This window comes from Corythoichthys intestinalis, chromosome 13, assembly GCF_030265065.1.
Source record: "Corythoichthys intestinalis isolate RoL2023-P3 chromosome 13, ASM3026506v1, whole genome shotgun sequence".
Taxonomy (NCBI): domain Eukaryota; kingdom Metazoa; phylum Chordata; class Actinopteri; order Syngnathiformes; family Syngnathidae; genus Corythoichthys; species Corythoichthys intestinalis.
In genome coordinates, this window is record NC_080407.1 from 53,982,846 (window position 1) to 54,003,446 (window position 20,601).

A 20,601-nucleotide genomic window follows, 5' to 3' on the forward strand; every position below is an offset into this window, starting at 1 on the left:
AAAATGCCGTAAGCCGTTTTGCCATATAACAAAAAAAAAAAGCCATATACTAAAAGCTTTTTTGCCATATACAAAATAATGCCATACAGTATACCCAAAATATTGCCATATACCAAAAGCGTTTTAGCCATATACAAAAAATGCCATATGCCAAAAAAATGCCATGTACTGTACCAAAATCCATTTTACCATATACCAAAAAAATGCCATATCCCCCCCAAAAAATGCCATATACTAAAAGCTTTTTCGCCATATACAAAATAATGCCATACAGTATACCCAAAATATTGCCATATACCAAAAGCTTTTTTACCATATAAAAAAAAATTGCCATACACCAAAATCTTTTTTGCCATTTACAAAAAAATGGCATATGCCAAAAACCCATTTTGCTGTATACCAAAAAATGCCACATACCAAAAAAAAACAAAAAAAACAAAATGCCACATACCAAAAAAATGCCATATACCAAAGCCATTTTGCCATACACCAAAAAATGCCACAAGCCGTTTTGCCACATAACAAAAAAAAATGCCATATACTAAAAGTGTTTTTGCCATATACAAAAAATGCCATATTGCAAAAAATACCATGTACTGTACCAAAATCAATTTTACCATATATCAAAAAAATGCCATTTCCCCCAAAAATTGCAATATACCAAGTTTTTTTACCAAAATTTCTAAATATTGGTACAGTAAAAAATGTATAGTTTGAGTGTGTGAGTAGTCAGAGCCGTCCATTACTAATACTCACCAACCTTGGCCAGAACCTACTCAGAACTTTAGATCTACAGTACCACAAAAATTAGAACTGTAACCTGTAACTGTAACACTTCTATACTATACAGTGTACCTGGTCCTCCATACAGTCAAGGCTGCATGGAAATTCAATAATGTGGTTGCCTTTAAATGACGTGCATGCGCCCGCTTATGGAGTAAGCTGTGATAAAAGACAGTTCCGGTGGATTTCACACACATACTTCCGCCCAGGGCCAATCCATAATGCATGTTACCACTCAGGGATCAACATCAAGGTACAGGTACGCGATCTATTGCCGCATGAACAGACGATTCATTGACTACAACTCTGCAAAGGCTCAAATCCAAGGAAAGAAGATCTACCTCCACAAAGGCGTGGGGGCACAAAAGGACTCTTGCCTAGGGAGGCGGGAGGCTAACGCACAGGTCAAAGGGGGGTTGACGCTGAAACCTGAGAGGCAGAAAGCCAGAGAATGAGGAACTAGGCAAGAAAAATGAGCTGCTTTTGGTGAAGACTTCTTCCATACCAACAACCACCTGATTTTACCGACAAACAATACCAATTTCTAGTGATGTGAAATTTATTTTCAAAACTATCGGCCGAAAATAGCTAAAATGCATGATTGGTTTTTGGTTTTGAAGACCGAAAGTTTACCACCAAATAGTGTGAAGAACCTTTTCAAAATCAATATGACGACTGCAAACAGAGCATTTGTTAAATACATGCACAAAAAACATGCACACTAAAGCTATACTGCTCTTATGCCAATGAAACATTCAGGATTTTATGATGGCAGTAATGACACAAAGTAAAGCAAGCACATCCAGAAAAATAGCTGTGGCCATTAAACGCTCATATTATAAGCTTCACTGTTGGATTATACTTTATGCTGACTGCTTTGCCATCATAAAAGCTATCAGATAAATCACACACACACACACACACAGAGAGGGATAAAAAATAACGCGACATACTGATTAGTAGATGCAGTACGTGCCAAATCCACTCATTAAGTTCAGCTGTTTCGACGAGGTTAGAGCCGCTATCAGACTCTATCACGTTCATTTGTAGCGGTAGCTGCTAGCGTTAGCCTGTGGCCTGGCTACCAGTAGAAAGCACTGAGAGCACCCTCTCCTGAAATCGTGAGAACCAGGAAGGACAGTGGGTGAAAGCCGTCACTTAATGTCGGGTGAAAGTTTGGCGAGGCTCCCTTAAGCAGACTATCACGTTTGCTTGTAGCGTTAGCAGCTAGCGTTAGTCTACCGGGCTTCTGTTTGTTTGATTTCCTGATAACCACGTGACTTTATACATAAGAACACTGGCTGCTTTCTTAAAGGGGAATGAACATAGCTGAAAAACACAGAGTCAAAGTGGGATGAAAAGAGGACAATAAAAGAACAGTTGGCTAACTTACATAGCTTAAATGCTATAAAATGGTAGTTTTTTTTTTAACCATTTCTTAAGAGCATTGTAAAAACAAATTCCCAACAAATACGGCTAAATATACCTATAAACTAAATTACGAATGCATAAAAAAGAAACATCAGCTCAAACAGAAACTTATGTTGGTCTTAACAGGGAGCAGCTGGATTCAGCCATGTGAAATGAGTTATGTCACATTCACTGTCGCCACTAGAGGGCAGTGCATCCACCCAAATCAATAAAACTAAATGCAAACACTTTCAAAACAAACCATTACAACGTTACTTTCATTAAACGAATACTCGAAGCAGCAAAATTTAATTTGAATATTTTTCTAATGGAATTACTCGAGTTAATCGATTCATCACTACTCGGAAGCGCGGATTTTAACCGCTTTCACAGTTTTTATTTGGTACTGATTGACGACTGAAAACCGGAAATTTAGTTTCCTAATCTGAAGTATGTTTTCTCCTCTAGAGGGCTATATTGCCCTTTGGACAAATGATGCTTCAATTCTGTAGTTTTTTTCCTCTCGCCGGAATCTTTTTTTTTTTTTTTTTTTAATTTCTTTGACTTAATGTTGTTATCTCATAGGTTATAATCTTCTACAAAGTATTGTACGATAATGACCCTTCATACAGATAGCTTTGTGCTGTGAAAAAAAAAGTCAAACATTTTAAGCACAACAGTGGCGCCCCCAGGGGGTGGCCAGGGGTGGCCACGGCCACCCCTATAAATTGGTTGGCCACCCCACTGGCCACCCCGCTTGCCAGTATATCGTTAGATTGTTGTAGCATCAGTTATGCATTTCATCCCAAATGAATGCATTTATTTTGTTTTGTTAAATGTAGCGCTGTCAAATTTATCATGTTACGGGCGGTGATTAATTTTTTTAAATTAATGACGTGAAAATATTTATCGCAATTAACGCATTCGCTGTACGACTCATTCACGCATTGCAGCAAACAGCCTACAATGGCGCCGTTTTACTTATATACAGAGATAAGAGGCAGAGTGGAGTATATACAAGCATTCATTTGGGCCGTGCTTGTAATTGGCAAAAGCTTTTTCATCTTTCCCACAGCACCTATAAATACTGTGGGAAGCGACGTGGGGAAAAATGATAGGAGTTGATCTTTTTCTTAACACCCTGAAGTGTACCCAACACAGAGAAGATATAGCATTTGCAGCCACCACACACAGTCATGGTTGCACCACTTCTCATTATGCATTTGGGCAGAACAGTTAAGTCGCTACAGTATCATTTACTGAAAGTTCAACAAATACATTAGATGGCAATATTTAGTCACAATATACAAACTCACATTTATCCTTTAAGAATTACAAGTCTTTCTATCCGTGGATCCCTTTCACAGAAAGAATGTTAATAAAGTTAATGCCATTTTGTGGATTTATTGTTGCAATAAACAAATACAGTACTTATGTACAGGATGTTGAATGTATATATCCGTCTTGTCTTATCTTTCCATTCCAACAATAATTTACAGAAAAATATGGCATATTTTAGAGATGGTTTGAATTGCGATTAATTACGATTAATTCATTTTTAAGCTGTGATTAACTCGATTAAAAATTTTAATCATTTGACAGCCCTAGTTAAATGTACACCTTATGCCTAATATATACATAACACAATAAAACAGAATTGTTGTGGAACTCAAAATGTTGACTGGACAGTAATGGACTAGGCACATTAAATCATTAGTAACATCAAATATTACACTATACACCAAAGTATATCAGTAGCCGTGTCCTTAAGTCTTTTTTAAGTTTTCGCCTGACCTTTTTACTGCGATAATATATGAAAACCTGAAATTATGGCTTTTAGTTTTGGCCACCCCAAGATTTTAAGTGGCCCCATCTGGCCACCCCTATGAAAAATTTCTGGAGGCGCCACTGTTAAGCAGTTACTCACAATGTTACTCATCGAGTTCTTTTCACCACATACTTTTTTACTTGGCTACTATGGATACTTTTATTTTACATGAGTAATATTTTGAAGTAACGCCACTCTTACTTGAGTAAAATTTTTGGCTACTCTACCAACTTCTGGTCACATGCCATTAGTACAACCTGCACCAACATAAAAGCATGTATCACAAAACAAAAGCCAATATTATAAAAAAAGAAAGTCAAAAACACGTAAATCGGGTGAATCATAACCTAGGACAGGGGGCAGCAACCCTGGTCTTCGAGTGCCACTATCCAGCTTGTTTTCCATGTCTCCCTCCTTTTTTTTAATATATATTTTTTTTATGAAATACAAAATGAATTGCGGACATAGTCATCCGCGCCTCCTCGTCTTCCGCGGAGGATGACAGAAGACCAAGAGGAGGTGGCTCACATCCACCCCGTTGGCCCTGACTCAGCCGCGCCTCGCTATATACGACTCCTCCCCAAATCATTCCAACCACAAAGGCTTCCGTTTTTCAACCATTTGGCACTTTAACACACACGCACATCCATCGTCATCGGAGTAAATTAATAAGGTGGACTCACCGGCACCTTGGGACTCGATAATCTCAGCGCCCGTCAGAAGAAGCGCCGTCCTGAAAAGGCAAGAACAAATGGATTAGAATTCAGATCCTAGTAATAAGATTTCCAAGGAGTCAGAGTTAGTGGGAATGTGTTTCCCTCTAGCGGACAATATGTAGTATTGCATTTTGTAATATTGTCAACCTCATCATTTTAGAGAGACAGCGAGAACCAAAAGTGAGATTTGCCATGTGACAAAAAGTATTTTGACACATTTTATTTTGGCACAATCCATTTTGCCACATGGCAAAAAAATGCCACTTGGCAAAATCAATTTTGCCACATGGCCAAAAACAAAAAATGGCCACATGGCAAAATCCATTTTGTCACATGGCCAAAAAGAAAAAAATGCCACATGGCAAAATCCATTTTTCCACGTGGTCAAAAAAATGCCACATGGCAAAATCCATTTTCCACATGGCAAAAAAATGCCACATGGCAAAAAAAAAAATGCCACACGGCCAAAAAAATGCCACATGGCAAAATCCATTTTCCACATGGCCAAAAAATGCCACATGGCAAAATCAATTTTCCACATGGCAAAAAAATGCCACATGGTAAAATCCATTTTCCACATGGCAAAAAATGCCACATGGCACAATCCTTTTTGTTACATGGCTAAAAAATGCCACATGGCAAAAAAAAAATGCCACATGGCAAAATCCATTTTGCCACATTGCAAAAAAAATGCCAAATGGCAAAATCCATTTTGGCTCATGGCAAAAAAAAATGCCCAATGGCAAAATCCATTTTCCACATGGCAAAAAAAATGCCACATGGCCAAAAAAATGCCACATGGCAAAATCCATTTTCCACATGGCAAAAAATGCCACATGGCAAATAAATGCCACATGGCACAAACCATTTTGCCACATGGCAAAATCTATTTTGCCACATGGCAAGAAAATGCCACATGGTAAAATCCATTTTCCACATGGCAAAAAATGCCACATGGCACAATCCTTTTTGTTACATGGCTAAAAATGCCACATGGCAAAAAAAAAAAAAATGCCACATGGCAAAATCCATTTTGCCACATTGCAAAAAAAATGCCAAATGGCAAAATCCATTTTGGCTCATGGCAAAAAAAAAGCCCAATGGCAAAATCCATTTTCCACATGGCAAAAAAATGCCACATGGCCAAAAAAATGCCACATGGCAAATAAATGCCACATGGCACAAACCATTTTGCCACATGGCAAAATCTATTTTGCCACATGGCAAGAAATGCCACATGGCAAAATCCATTTTGCCACGTGGCAAGAAAATGCCACATGGCAAAATCCATTCTGCAACATGGCCAAAATAATGCCACATGGCAAAAAGATTTTTGCCACATGGCAAATACCAATTTTAGTTCTCGGCCCTGCTGTCATTTTATGAGACATCACCATCTGCTCCTCAAAAGTTCAACTGATTACTTGATCCAATTAGACAAATTCATAAGAAATTGCTATCAAAAGATTGAAACACATTTGTAGGCATCTATAAGCAGGGGTTAATTTGTGTGTACGTAATGTGTACGTTACTGTAAGTCCCACCTGTGGTTATGTGGGCGTTTGCCCGTGCCATGCAGAGTATAGCCTAAATAATTGTAAATTGTTGTCATAACATTTATACCAAGAATATTTTCTGAAATTCAGGCTTGTAAATTACAGAGCATGGCAAGTGCGTGTTGTTTTCAGCACCATTTTCTGCATATGTTCCAGGACCTGTGCCGGTCTCGTCATCCCTGCGCTGTCATATGTACTTTGCGTTCCGGCACCTTTTGATTTAGAAATTAAGCACTGCCTATCAGTCAGTATTGATCTGCAGTGCCCCAGTATAAATTTCACCAATAACAAAAAAATACTCTGGAGTTTTAAATCTACGTGCATAGCATAATCTACAGAATGCGCCTATTTAACATGGTCATAGTACTCTATTCACGCCATATACACAATCTGCACAGTTATGCTATTATTTTGAAAAGTTCAAGCTATCGCGAGCGCATGCGCACGTAGCGCGTGAGGGAGCAGAGCGCTCGAAAGTGACGACTCCACACTGCACGAAAGCTGGCAGAAGCGAGCAGAAGGGTGGAGACGCCGTTCCCGAGGAAGAACATTCAAACGCTCTTCCTGGAAATTGCGCAGAGAAGGCGCCACAACTTGACCACATGACCAAATGCGCCAGAGCCCCCCTCATCCCCGGCCCCCCAAAACCAACGTTATCGCGGGTAGCGTGGGCCCGAAGGTCGATTGCGACATCTCACCTTCCCGTAAAGCGGTCGAAGCATCGAGCTCGTCCGAGTCGACATACGCACATCATCTCGTCTTCATTCAAAAAGGCCTACACGAGAGGCGTTGTTCTTTTCAATGACCTTTTCCGTCGCCCGTCTCGCCCGCACATCCGTCACGGGCGCAAACATGCGCGGGAGGGAAGGTGTCGGCGGCCGGCCCATGGGCAAGGCATGATCGGCGGCTCCTTTCGCCTCCTCTTGATGCGAGGCACCATTCAAAGAGGATCCGAGGCCGAGAGAATTTGCGACGCAGTCCGCCCCAGAACATTCCGAACCGGGAAGGTCCACGCACGCACGCACGCAAAAGAAAAAATTGCGCAGTTTTATTTTCCAGCCGCACCAACGAACGCCTAAGGAGCATTTCCCTTCCCTTCTTCCTCCTCCCTTCCTCTGCTTTCTCTCTTCCCTTCCCTCGTGCAGGTTTATTTTCGGTGGACATTAAGCGCCCCGCCTCCATAGTCGCGTACTGTTAGAAGGGGGGAAAAACTTGCCCAAATGTCTTTGTACAAAAGTGGTCGTCCCCTTCCCTTCCCTCCCCTCTCTTATTTGGCTCCTCTCCACGAATCCTAAGTAGGTGTCTTATTTCCCCGAAACTTGTCGCATTTCAATGAAAAACGAGTGAGAATTGAAATCACTCATATAGGCAATTTCTTGCATGCATTTCTTTTAAAATGTGTCCAATTTTCATGTAAAATTTGTTTGGAAAAAAAATAAAAATGCTACATGGCATTTTGACATACCAAAAAAATGCCACATAAATTTTGCCGCACAGCAAAAAAAAAAAAAAAAAAAAATGCCACATGCCAAAATCCATTATGCCACTTACCAAAAAAATGCCAAATGGTAAAATCCATTTTGCCATATGGCAAAAAAAGCCACATGCCAAAATCCTACTTGCCAAATACCCCAAAACTATGCCACATACAAAAAAAAAAGCCACATGCCATAATCCATTTTGCCACATACCAAAAAATGCCACAAGGCAAAATCAGTTTTGCCGATGGCAAAAATATGCCACATGCCCAAATCAATTTTGCCATATGGCAAAAAAAAAATGCCACATGCCCAAATTTTTGTCACATTCCAAAAAATCCTTTTGCCACATACCAAAAAAATGCCACAAGGCAAGAAAAATGCCACACACCAAAAAAATGCCACATGGCAAAATCCATTTTGCCACATGGCAAAAAAATGCTACATGGGAAAATCAATTTTGCCAAATCGAAAAAAATGCAAAATGCCAAAATCAATTTTGCCACAATACAAAAAATTCCACATGGCAAAAAAATGTCATATGCCAAAATCAATTTTGTCACGTCAAAAAAAAATGGCACATGGCAAAATCCATTTTGCCTCATGGCAAAAAAATGCCACATGGGAAAATCAATTTTGCCAAATCGAAAAAAATGCAAAATGCCAAAACCAATTTTGCCACAATACAAAAAATTCCACTTGGCAAAAAAATGCCATATGCCAAAATCAATTTTGTCACATCGAAAAAAATGCCACATGGCAAAATCCATTTTGCCACATGGCAAAAAAATGCCACATGGGAAAATCAATTTTGCCAAATCGAAAAAAATGCAACATGCCAAAATCAATTTTGCCACAATGCAAAAAATTCCACAAGGCAAAAAAATGCCATACGTCAAAATCAATTTTGGCACCTCGAAAAAAATGCCACATGGCAAAATCCATTTTGCCACATGGCAAAAAAATGCCACATGGGAAAATCAATTTTGCCAAATCGAAAAAAATGCAACATGCCAAAATCAATTTTGCCACAATGCAAAAAATTCCACAAGGCAAAAAAATGCCATACGTCAAAATCAATTTTGTCACCTCGAAAAAAATGCCACATGGCAAAATCCATTTTGCCACATGGCAAAAAAATGCCACATGGGAAAATCAATTTTTCCACATGTCAAATAAACAAATGCCACATGCCAAAATCAATTCTGCCACATGACAAAAAAAGCAAAACGCCCAAATCCTTTTTGTCACATACCAAAAAATCCTTTTGCCACATACCAAAAAAATGTCACATGGAAAAAAATGCCACATGAGAAAATCAAATTGCCAAATCAAAAAAAAATGCAACATGCCAAAATCAATTTTGCCACAATACAAAAAATTCCACATGGCAAAAAAAATGCCATATGCCAAAATCAATTCTGCCACATGACAAAAAAAGCCACATGCCAAAATCCATTTTGCCACATACCAAAAAAATTCTACATGGCAACAAAATGCCACATGCCAAAATCCATTTTGCCACATACCAAAAAATGCCACATGGCAAAAAAATACCACAAGTCCATTTTGCCACATGCTAAAATCCTATTTGCCACATATCAAATACCACTACAACTACTACTACTACACGTACTCTGACCTCGGCAGTGAATGAGTTAAGCTAACAAACGAACTTTTGAATAGTAAAAGAATCAACAACACAAAACATACACAAATCGAACCAGAAGGACTTTATTGGTCGAGGTGCTCCAACAATTCAAAGTGACACGACCTTTAGCACATCTTCAATAAGGCTTAAGTGTTACAGTCACAAAAAACATGCAGAGAAGCCCTAAAATTAAAATTCATAAATGCAGATTACATTTCAAAAATATTACAAAACAACAGTCCCTTCCTACTGATGGCGGGAAGATCGGAGTCATTCTCTCGCTCGGCGGGAACGCCGTGAGGCGCTTGTGGTGTTTGATGCAATTGAATAATTTCTGCGGCGTTTGGGTTTCCAACGACAATCCGTTGTCCTAAACCAATAAATACGCTGAAGATAAAAGGTCAGGAGTCGCTCGGAGGTTTAGAAACCCAGCGGGTGAGAGGCGACCGTTCCGCCGTTCTCCACCACCGCGGTGGAAATAGCCCGAAAATTTCCGTAGAGTTGCCTGGAGCGCTTAGAGCGCAGTGCTTTGATATCCCTCATGAGTCTCCCGTGGGCCTGCGGGAAGAGAGGCGGCGTCTAGCGAAGCTCGCGAGATACGCACACAGAAACGGACGACGGATCGCCTTACCTCAACGCACCAGGTCTCGGCCAGAATCTTCTCGTGTTGGGCCGAAGGCTGACCGCGACTAAGCGAGCGCGAGGCTCTGCGGAGGAGCAGAGTCCAGTCAGAACCCGCGGCTCAAGGACGACATGAGTACGCGCTTACCTCGAGAGGACTACGATCATGCTGTAAATGTCGATGGCGCAGTCCGCCACCCTCATCAACACAAACTGCTCATCTGTAAAGGGAAACGATCAGTTCCTTTCATTTTTTGGCAGGAGTGGACTTAGCGCGCTCACCGATAATCTTCTTGCCGTGTTTGATAAGAAGCTCTTCGATAGCCGTTCCGAATTGTTCTATGGCTTCCACGGCCTACGTGACGGAAAATTAAGAGAGTGAGAGGACAAAAAAAAAAAAAAAAACGGGACATTCCTGGGAATGCGCCAACTAGTCCCTAACCAGGTCTCCGCACTGGGACAGCTCAGGGTGGACGCTTCCTTGAAGGGTCAAGCCCGTGCTCATGCCCGCTTTCCTAAAAGCAGAATTTTCACTTGTACGCAAACTAAGAAGCGCCATCCCAGTCGCAGCGTTACCTCTTGGCTCTCTTTGTCAGTTCCTCCGCCAGGAGTCCGGCGTTGCCCAGTGGGTTCTTCAAGGCTTTCTGTAAGCTCTTCAACTGGTTGCCGGCGTTCTGAGGAGAAAAGACACACGGTTAAAACCGAAGAAGGACAAAAAATACTGATTAATGTTCACCTGGAAGCCATTGAGGGCCACAAAAAGCCTGAGAATGTCATTGGTGCCCTCAAAGATCCGGAATATTCTCAGATCCCGCATTACTCTTTCCACGCCGGAATCCTGCAAAAGAAGACACTTACTTTATTCGAGGTTCTTACAGGTTTCCTCAAGTCAAGTTTAAGGCTTTTTAAGACCTAAGACCTAGGATATTCACGCGACACAACAGACCACAGGCGTTCTTGTTAGCATTAGCGTTTAGCGTTGCGAGCATCATCTTAAACTCTTGGCCAACCACAACACCTCCGCTTTCATGGTCGCTGTGGACCCAAACGATGTTCGTAGATCTACTCTCGCAAATCCACTAGCAATCGTAGCTGGGCTGGGATGCTGCAGCACTAGCAGCTAGCTGGCTAGTGTTAGCTGCTGTCACTTCTCTTACATTATCATCTTGCTGGCTGGCTTTAGCTTCTGTCTCTTCAGGCTCGTGAGCAGCCAGCTTATACTTATGCTGGAAGATTGAAAAACACTAGCAATGGCGGGAGTTTGTTTCTTTCCTCTCATGGAGGTTCTGTGCTTTGACGATTTAGCATGGGACTCCTCACCTTCATGTCCATTGTACCCAGCTGAAATTTTTTTTTTCTTTTGCATACGATGCAAAAAGCCTCGAACACACTGCTATCCACTGGAGAATCTGACCTTCTAGCCAAACTGCCGGGCCGACAATCCGGCCAGAAGGCCAAACTCCGCGCGTTCACCTTAGTCTTAGCGGACGAGAAGTTGTTCCCTCACCTTCATGAATCCCATTCCGCCCATAACTTGAATGCACTCATCGGTCACCGTCCATGCAGCTTCCTGCAAGAGAGCGCCGATGAGCTCCCGCCACGAGGTGACGGACGGATTTACCGGAGCGAGGCGCTCACCGAAGCGAAGATCTTGCTGATGGCGGCCTCGATTTGGAAGTCAGTAGCTCCGCTGTCCATGTTGCCGCTGATCATGTAGGCCAAAGACTGCGGGCCCAGACAAAAAAGCAGGTGAGCGTGGATTCGCCACGAGACGTTCGCCCGTGTAGAAACCCTGCCAGACCTCAGTGACGTACTGCAGCATGGCCATGCGGGCCACCTTCTCCTGGATGGCCCCGTAGGTGTGAATCTTGCTGCCGAACTGGGTCCTGTTTGCCGCGTGGTCCACCTGCAAAGCGGGAAAGGTTACTGTTTTCCGAAATTTTCCGGGTTCGCGGTTCAGCAACCAGCACACTTTTGCTCAGTAGACGATGTTTATTGATTAGAAAATGCAGAATAAATGAGATTTTTTTATTACAATCCCACAAGAGCAAGCAAACAAGTATCAAAAACAAGCATAACAAATGGCAACGATTACGCTAGATTTGAGTTTGTCAATCCCAGAATCCCTGCGTTACCATTACAGCACAAGATGTCCCTTAGCAATGAAAATCGCTTACCGTGACAAATGAGCGGGGAGCCAAAACACTCCAGCAAAGCAGCGAAAGGACAAAGCTGGGTGATCTGTACGTTTAATCCACCAGCGGACTTCCGGGGAGTGGGGGGAATCTTCCGACTCTTATAGGCACGTCTGACGCGGGGACTGCACTCATGAAAATGCACCACCCGAAGTCGTGAGACTCCCCCCCCCCCCCCCCCCCGCCCGCAAGGGTATGAGACCCCCCCCCCCCTCCCCCCCCAGTTGGGGCTCCCAGCGGTTAAAGTAGAACGTTTATTTAAGTTATCTCGTGAGATTCCCTCCTAACTATGAAACTCAAGCGCGTACTATGGTGCAAAACAAGTTATCTCGTGAGATTCCCTCCCATCTATGGGACTCAAGCGCGTACTATGGTGCAAAACAAGTTATCTCGTGAGATTCCCTCCCAACTATGGGACTCAAGCGCGTACTATGATGCAAAACAAGTTATCTCGTGAGATTCCCTCCTAACTATGGGACTCAAGCACGTACTATGGTGCAAAACAAGTTATATCGTGAGATTCCCTCCTAACTATGGGACCCAAGGTAAAAAAACAATAGAAGTTGTTACAATCTATGTCACGGAAGCAATCATACATCATAAAGGCATAATGTGCTAATGTTAAGGCATCACATAATATTTTCCCCCATCAGTCAGTCACTATCGAGGCAGGGCCGCCATGTGAAAATGCGGGACGCACCGCTTTGTCGATGGCTCCTTTCATGGTGCCCGAGAGTGCGGCGGCCATGCCGAATCGGCCGTTGTTGAGGATGTTCATGGCCACTTTGAAGCCGCCTCCCACCTCGCCCAGCACGCAGTCGGCCGGTACGCGGACGTTATCGAAGTAAACCTCGGCCGTGTTGGAGGCTTTGATGCCCATCTTCTTCTCTGGCGGCCCGCTGAGATTGAAAATAAAGCAAACCACCTTCAGTGACAGACAGAAACACGCCGATTCGGCGGGAGTTTATTCGCACCTGGTCACTCCGCCGAAGCTCCTCTCCACGACAAAAGCGGTGATTTTGTCCTTCATCTCACCGGTGGCGTGATCCTTCATTGGCGTCTTGGCAAAAACGGTGAAGATCTCAGCCAGTCCGCCGTTACTAAAGTCGAAAAGTTCATGTACTTCTCTCAGTAAATTTCCATGTTTGTCGAGGTCTAACCTAAAAATGTGCCAACTACCAGTTTCAAGGTATATCATCTGTATGATTTTTTAACGATTCATATGTGTGATACAGCTACAAATAAGTATTTGCTCACCAGAGAAAGCGAACGTTAATATTTGGTACAGTAGCCTTTTTTTGCAATTACAGAGGTCAAACATATCCTGTAGTTTGTCACCAGGTTTGCACACGTACTTTTTATGGAAAATAATTCAATTATTTTTGTTCTGATGGTAATAATGTTGAGCTGTGGTTGTGGGTTTTGGGTCAAATTATACTTATGTTCCAATTATCTGGATCTTAGAAAAAGACCCAGATAATTTTATTCTGCAACTCTATTCATATTATTATTATCATCTAGGTCTTTGAAAAAGACCAGATAGTGTTGTTCTGCAACTTTGGCCTACTTATTTCTTTATTAATTCAGCTTACTCTCCGCATTTTTTCAGCGCGCCGTGCAGCCCAAACCGTTGCACCGATCGGCACAGTTTCAGTATCTAAACGACCGGAATTTTTGCGCGACGATGGGAACTTTTAAAACGACCCCGAAAAATTATCCGTTGCCCGTAAACGGCAATTTTAAGTGGTATACAGAATTTCGAAAAAACAATTACGGTCTGCCGGAAATTTGCCCAAAACTTTCACATTCCTTTCTAATGGGAAAATTTCCCATTCCTTTCTAATGGGAAAATTTCCCATTCACTTCCAGTTGAATTTCCAATGGAATTTACATTGCATTGCACCATTGACGGCCATGCATGTCGAATCTATTGATGCTAATGTACTTGGATTCCATTGACGCCGATGTCACTCGATGCCATTGACGGCCATGGACGTCCTAAATTTTCCCCATTCATTTTCAATGGGGAAAAAAAACAATGTCCCCAAATTAAAGGGAAATGACCAGATATCAATAGGACATGTCCCCCAAACTTCCCCGATTCCATTGACGGCCATGGACGTCCAAATTTCCCATTCATTTCTAATGGGATTTATATTGTTTAATGCCATTGACAATCACCTTTGTCCATTCTATTAATGCCGATGCACTTGTATTCCATTGACGCCTATGTAAGTCGATGCCATTGACGTCCATGGACGTCCAAAATTTTTTCCATTCATTTTCAATAGCAAAAAAAAAAAAAAAAAAAAAACAATGTCCTCAAAACAAAGGGAAATGACCAAATATCAATAGGATGTGTCTCCCAAACTTCCCCGCGTCCATTGACGCTGCCATTGACGGTCATGGACGTCCAAATTTCCCATTCATTTCTAATAGCATTTACGTTGTTTAATGCCATTGACAAGCACCTTTGTCCATTCTATTGATGCCAATGTACTTGTATTCCATTGATGCCTATGTAAGTCGATGCCATTGACGTCCATGGACATCCAAAATTTTTTCCATTCATTTTCAATAGCATAAAAAAAAAAAAAAAAAAAAAAAAAAAACAATGTCCTCAAAACAAAGGGAAATTACCAGATATCAATAGGATGCGTCTCCCAAACTTCCCCAAGTCCGTTGATGCTGCCATTGACGGCCATGGACGTCGAAATTTCCCATTCATTTCGAAAGGCATTTACTTTGTTTAATGCAACTGACGGGAATGTTTGTCCATCCTATTGATAGCCCTGGCTGGGGCTAATATCTGTATCACCACAGAGCAAAGACCCAGAGTAATTTCTCCAGAAATTGCAGTTTCTACTTTGCAAATGATGTTTTAAAAAATAAAAATTTTGTTGAAATGGAAAAAGAAAAAATTTTTTAAACCCGGATATTTCGAAGTAAAACATTTTTAAAGCTGTAGCAGTACAGGGACATTTTGATTTAAGGTTATCATATTGTCAGAATATCATACCGGTACATGCCTAGACTCACCTGATCCAGATTTTGCTGCCGTTGAGAGTAAAGAATTTTCCACAGGGGGACTCCACAGCTGTGGTTTTGATGGAGGCGGCGTCGGAACCACTGGCTGGTTCGGTCAGGCAAAAGGCGGCAATGTGCTCCCCTGGACATGCAAAGTAAAAGTAGCTGGTGTTCTTCCCTTAAATTTCTGTGTGAAAAAGCTCCCTTACCCGATGCCAGTTTAGGCAGGTATTTCTCCTTTTGAGCCGGATTCCCGAAAAGCAAAATGCCCTTGAAGCCGATAGACTGGTGGGCGCCCAGCGTGATGCCCACGCCGAGGTCGTGGGTGCCGACAATTTCCACCAGCCGGGCGTACTGAGGTGGGACAGCACGGGTTAGGGCTTGCGATGAAAAAAAAAAACGGCCGGATATCCGGGGTAGGCACCTGCGTGTTGGTGAGGCCCAGGCCGCCCAGATCAGCCGGCACCTGCAGGCCAAAGGCTCCCATCTCTTTCAAACCCTCCATGGTGTGGTCCTCCACTTTTTCCAAGGCATCATTCTTGGCTGGATCGTTCACCTCCTAGTGGGATGGAAGCGTTTGAGTAAACGAGAGGAAAATGAGCAGCCAGCCAAAGCGCTCACCTCAAAAAACTTCCCCACGGGTGGCACCAGCTCCCGGAGAAACTGCTCCTGCTCTTCATTCAGGACTAGACGTGCAAATGAAACGGCTCAGTGAGGTCTTCCAACATTTCATTCCACAAAATGCTTACCGGAAGGATAGGGAAACACTTGAGATGTGGCGATCTGCCCCCTGAAAATGTTGACGGCAAACGATTTGGATTCCTAAGGGATAGGAAGCGGTACAAAATCAAACACGACAACCGAGCGTCATCGACAGTGTCGCGGGAAGCTACGTACGACGGCCACGGCAGGTTTTTTCTCCACAGCGGTGGCGGCGACTGCCGCCGGCTTCTCCAACACGGCCTGACATGGACAGACAAAGTTTCACGAGTGAGAAATTGCCATCATTACGTGGCCAAAGTGCCTTGACAACATTTTTAATACACATGAGCAAAATTTCATTCATTCTAGCGGTGATGTTGACTTCATGTTCGAGTGCCGGTCTGGACAAGCTCCAAAGTCGCCTTATAGGTTCTAATAAGCCACAATTTTTCTCTTTTACTAAAATATGTTATTAGAATTACATATATTATTGCCATTGATTTGAAATCTATAATATTTAGTACATGTTTTGACCTACGGGCTTGCCAACTTGGAGCGATGACTACCCGGCGTTGTAACGGCAACTCTACGAAACAGCCGCGCATGTATGGGGTCCAACCTATCGCTGGAACCCCCAGAATGAAGGAAAAATACGTTCATTCATGCACGTACACAGATCAAAATTCCCTTGCACATCTCACGGAGGGTGCCATATTTTACGCGCGCAATGCACGCTGAGGTTGATGACACGGTTGGCCTGGACTGGGAGAATAGCTGTGCTAGCTAGCAAGTGAAGCTAGTATGACGACTGGCCTGATTTTGTCACATTCTGCTGCTGGTCAGATTGTTTTGTTACAGAGATTTGGGATGAGTTCCCAACGTCGTACCAGCATCCTTTAAACCGATCCTCGGCGGCTTGCCAAGATAATGACTTGTATATCCCTTCGTTGTCAGTTCCATCGTTGCTTTGTTTTTTTTCATTTGTCTGCTCTCACAGCGGTTTTCCGTATTTTTGTTTCATATATATTTTATTGATCCTGACCTACTGTCACGGACCCATTTTGTGTCTCCCTTTTCACAATCGCGTTTTATTGCGTGTTCAAAAAACCCTTTTTACAAAATCCCAATATGATTGTTGTCTGCTTACGGTCTGACGTGAGCAGCGTTTTTTAATTCCGCGTTCAAGGAATTTCAGGTTTTACCGCACAGACAGACAACGCATGTGAGTCACGATTGCTTTATAAGGAAAATCATGACTCTAACGTCATGTGGAAGTACCGTAATATTCTGACTATAAGACGCTACTTTTTTCCCCCCTCTTTTTGAATCCTGCGGCTTATAGTCCAGTCTGGCTTATTTGTTGATAGGTAATACTTTTTTGTAAGCTATGTCTTAAAGCTGTTATAATAATGACATGACACTTAATGACAGAAGTCATTAAGTGTAATCTGGCAAACTATGTCACTAACTCCATTTATGTCCAGCTTTTAAATCCATTCAAAAGTGAGATAATTCTCCGGAAGACACGAAATAACATCTGTTATAAGCATTAATTAATGTTAATGACAGTGTCGTACCATAATTATGATAGTCTTATGTCAAATAAAGTGTTGCCAAATACCAATAAATGAAACAGCTGGAACAGTAACCGAAGAAATAATTAGCATAAAACATGAATTTTGATTGTTATTTACATCTGTCGCGCTGCAATGCATGCTAGGAGGCATGTTGGATGACAAGTGTTGACAGCAAGTGGCAGCAGTGGTTGACTGTCTCCCCAAAGGGAGCAGTGATTGCCAAATGAAGTTTCTTGAAGCATTCCAGCCAGTTGGTTCAAAGCTTCATAGTGGGTCATTTGGTCTTAAAAGTGTTACTGGTTCATATCTTTTGGTGTAAATATTCCATAATACAGTGAGGTGCAGTGCAGCTCATCTATGAAAAAATGCAGTTTTCGTGTCAAATTTGGTGGGTGGCGCCTTATAGTCCGAAAACTACGGTATGGTCCTGTCGTTTACCCACTCGTCTGTCGCATGGGAAACGTGGGTTCGAAATATCAACAGTGCTGTCGTGCTCATCACCTTTCCGCTCGGGTTCAAATTGGAAGGGCGGAACCCCCGAGTGACCTGTGACGTCACCACCCAGAGGGCATTGCGTCGTCAACAACAATGGCGACCTACTAGTTAAACTAATTTTTCAAATTTTATAAAAACGAAAACATAAGGAGAGGTTTGAATATCAAATTATTATAACTCATACTAATATTTTTAAGAACTAAAAGTCTTTCTGTTGGTGGTTCCCTTTAAATGGAAACCACGTGACCGCTGAACGTTCACCTACTTATTACGGAACGAAGTGACAGTGTTCCAGAACACAAACAATGGGCGAGGAACTTTATCTAAATTGACCACGTTGATGAAACGGACTCATTTGAAGGACATTAATTCTCATACCTGTGTAGCTTGACTGGCATAGTGGCGGGAGTTGATCACTGCCGCGACAGCCTGGCGTTGAGCTCTGATTGGATCAAATCAAAATATTTTGCCAGTCAGGTGCTAACCAATCAACACCGGTTATAAATCAGAGGTCAATCTTTGGCGACAATTGTAAACATGAATGCTACAAACCCGTTTAGTCCCGATGTGGTGCGTAGAACGGCACCGCAAAGTGCAGACGACTGGCCCAATTTAAAAAGCAGCATTCTTTTTCTGTCAATTAAACAGAATGAACATTGGAAAATGCGTAAGAGTGAAAAGAAAACATAAAAACAAACCTAGGCGACGACAGTTAGCATAAACATTTAGCCAAGCGTCAATCCCGGTTACGTCACGACCGCTAAGGTCGATTTTTCTTTTGTATTACTTCCTTTTTAGTACAAAATGGCGTTCAGGTGGATCGTTGAAAACATAATTATTCATGCGCTGTACCTGAATGAGACAAATACTCAGCGGAGTAGATGCAGTCCGGTCACGGAGTGTCAAGGGGTCGTTTGTTTCCCTCCTCCCTTTAGCTTTTGACCGAGTTACACGGCATTATGGGAGCTGTAGTTTGAAATAGGGGTACGCCAAAATCCCAGGAGGACTACGTCCATTAGATGGCGGTGTTGCACTGGCTACATTGATTAGCAACATACCGAAGCTTTTTATCACCCCTTTTCTGTTTAATGCTGTTGTAGAAAACCTCCGTGATTGGTGAATGACTTTGTTTTGAACTGTTCTACACCCCTTCAGTTCCAGCTCACATGGTACATTCCACTTTACCTCCTCTTCTCCCAAGTTACATTGAATATGTGCCATGCGCCCGTTTGTTAATGTAGAAATTAGGGCTGTCAAACGATTAAAATTTTTAATCGAGTTAATTACATCTTAAAAATGAATTAATCGTAATTAATCGCAATTCAAACCATCTATAAAATATGCCATATTCTTTTGTAAATTATTGTTGGAATGGAAAGATAAGACATAAGATGGATATATACATTCAACATACGGTACATAAGGACTGTATTTGTTTATTATAACAATAAATCAACAAGATGGCTTTAACATTATTAACATTCTGTTAAAGCGATCCATGGATAGAAAGACTTGTAGTTCTTAAAAGATAAATGTTAGTACAAGTTAAAGAAATTTTATATTAAAACCCCTCTTAATGTTTTCGTTTTAATAAAATTTGTAAAATTTTCAAAAAATAAACTAGTAGCCCGCCATTGTTGACGTCAATAATTACTTACACAATGCTCATGGGTGCTGAAGCCTATAAAATCAGTCGCACCCAAGCACCAGCAGAGGGCGGCAAAACTCCATAAAACACAATTAACAAGTGGGCATTTCACTCTACTGTCATTTAAATCTGTCTGAGCGGGACATGTGCGTTAATTGCGTCAAATATTTCAATGTGATTAATTTTAAAAATTCATTACCGCCCGTTAACGCGATAATTTTGACAGCCCTAGTAGAAATGCAAACCAATGGCGCAGGTTTTGTATATTTCTTGCATAATCTTAAATTATTAGCTGTAGTATCTTAATTTAGCCGAAAGATGACAGCATTGTTTCATGTTTAATTGCCAGACTGATGTTGTGATTTGTAATTTATGCTGTGCTGACTTCAGTGTTAATTGTTTCTTCTGTTTTATTGACAGAAACCACACACACATAACCACAAAATATTCATCGACAACTCAGTTTGGAATCTACCTGTTCAATATTCACACAAACCGGTGCAGTACGCATGTACATAATTCAATACAGCCTGATTACACCTTGATCACATGGGGGCAGTGGCGGTTTCAGGGGTGGGGCAACAGGGGTACTGGCCCCACCGCTAATTTGAATGGTCCCCGAAGGGCCCCTGTACCCATTTTAGTACAAAGCATGGCAAGGTTGCTCCTCAAACTGTTAGGAGCGTGTTAGTGGTGTGTTCCCCACTTCCACAACATTGACGTCTTTTTACATATCTTAGAGTGGCTTCTGCTGGGGGGAAAAAAAAAAAAAAAAAAAAACATTTTATTTCCCTAATATCTAATGTGTGTGTGTTGGGGGAGTGGTCAAGTCATCAGTCAATCAAATGTGCGTTTAAGAGTTGTTGTTAGTTAAAGATTTGGTCTTTTGAAGGCTCTCGCGGGGCCGGCCATGG

At 42.0% G+C, this 20,601-nt stretch overlaps 2 protein-coding genes across 3 annotated transcripts in view; both read right to left on the reverse strand.

The window, feature by feature from the left end:
- kdm6ba (lysine (K)-specific demethylase 6B, a) overlaps positions 1-7,491 on the reverse strand; it is a 66,290-nt gene extending 58,799 nt beyond the window's left edge. Inside the window, exons 1-2 of the mRNA XM_057853838.1 lie at positions 6,992-7,491; positions 4,705-4,754 (exon numbers count right to left, since the gene is read on the reverse strand). The gene's annotated coding sequence lies outside the window, so the exon portion shown is untranslated. The remainder of the gene's footprint in view (positions 1-4,704; positions 4,755-6,991) is intronic.
- A 1,998-nt stretch (positions 7,492-9,489) lies between these two features.
- acadvl (acyl-CoA dehydrogenase very long chain) lies at positions 9,490-19,044 on the reverse strand. Of its 2 annotated transcripts, none has more exons than XM_057853843.1 (21): positions 18,892-19,044; positions 18,592-18,672; positions 18,418-18,481; positions 16,163-16,228; positions 16,015-16,087; positions 15,887-15,951; positions 15,690-15,824; positions 15,475-15,619; positions 15,278-15,407; positions 13,213-13,338; positions 12,939-13,137; positions 11,845-11,949; positions 11,682-11,768; positions 11,551-11,613; positions 10,780-10,881; positions 10,620-10,717; positions 10,486-10,558; positions 10,326-10,398; positions 10,192-10,264; positions 10,054-10,129; positions 9,490-9,980 (listed from the first exon to the last, which is right to left on the reverse strand). In XM_057853843.1, the coding sequence occupies exons 2-21, from the start codon at positions 18,663-18,665 to the stop codon at positions 9,843-9,845; spliced, it is 1,965 nt and encodes a 654-aa protein (XP_057709826.1). In that variant the 5' UTR covers positions 18,666-18,672; positions 18,892-19,044; the 3' UTR covers positions 9,490-9,842. The 2 variants fall into 2 exon arrangements, with proteins under 2 accessions (XP_057709826.1, XP_057709827.1); XM_057853844.1 differs by lacking the exon at positions 18,892-19,044 and adding an exon at positions 18,738-18,880.
- Between the last annotated feature and the right edge of the window lie 1,557 nt (positions 19,045-20,601).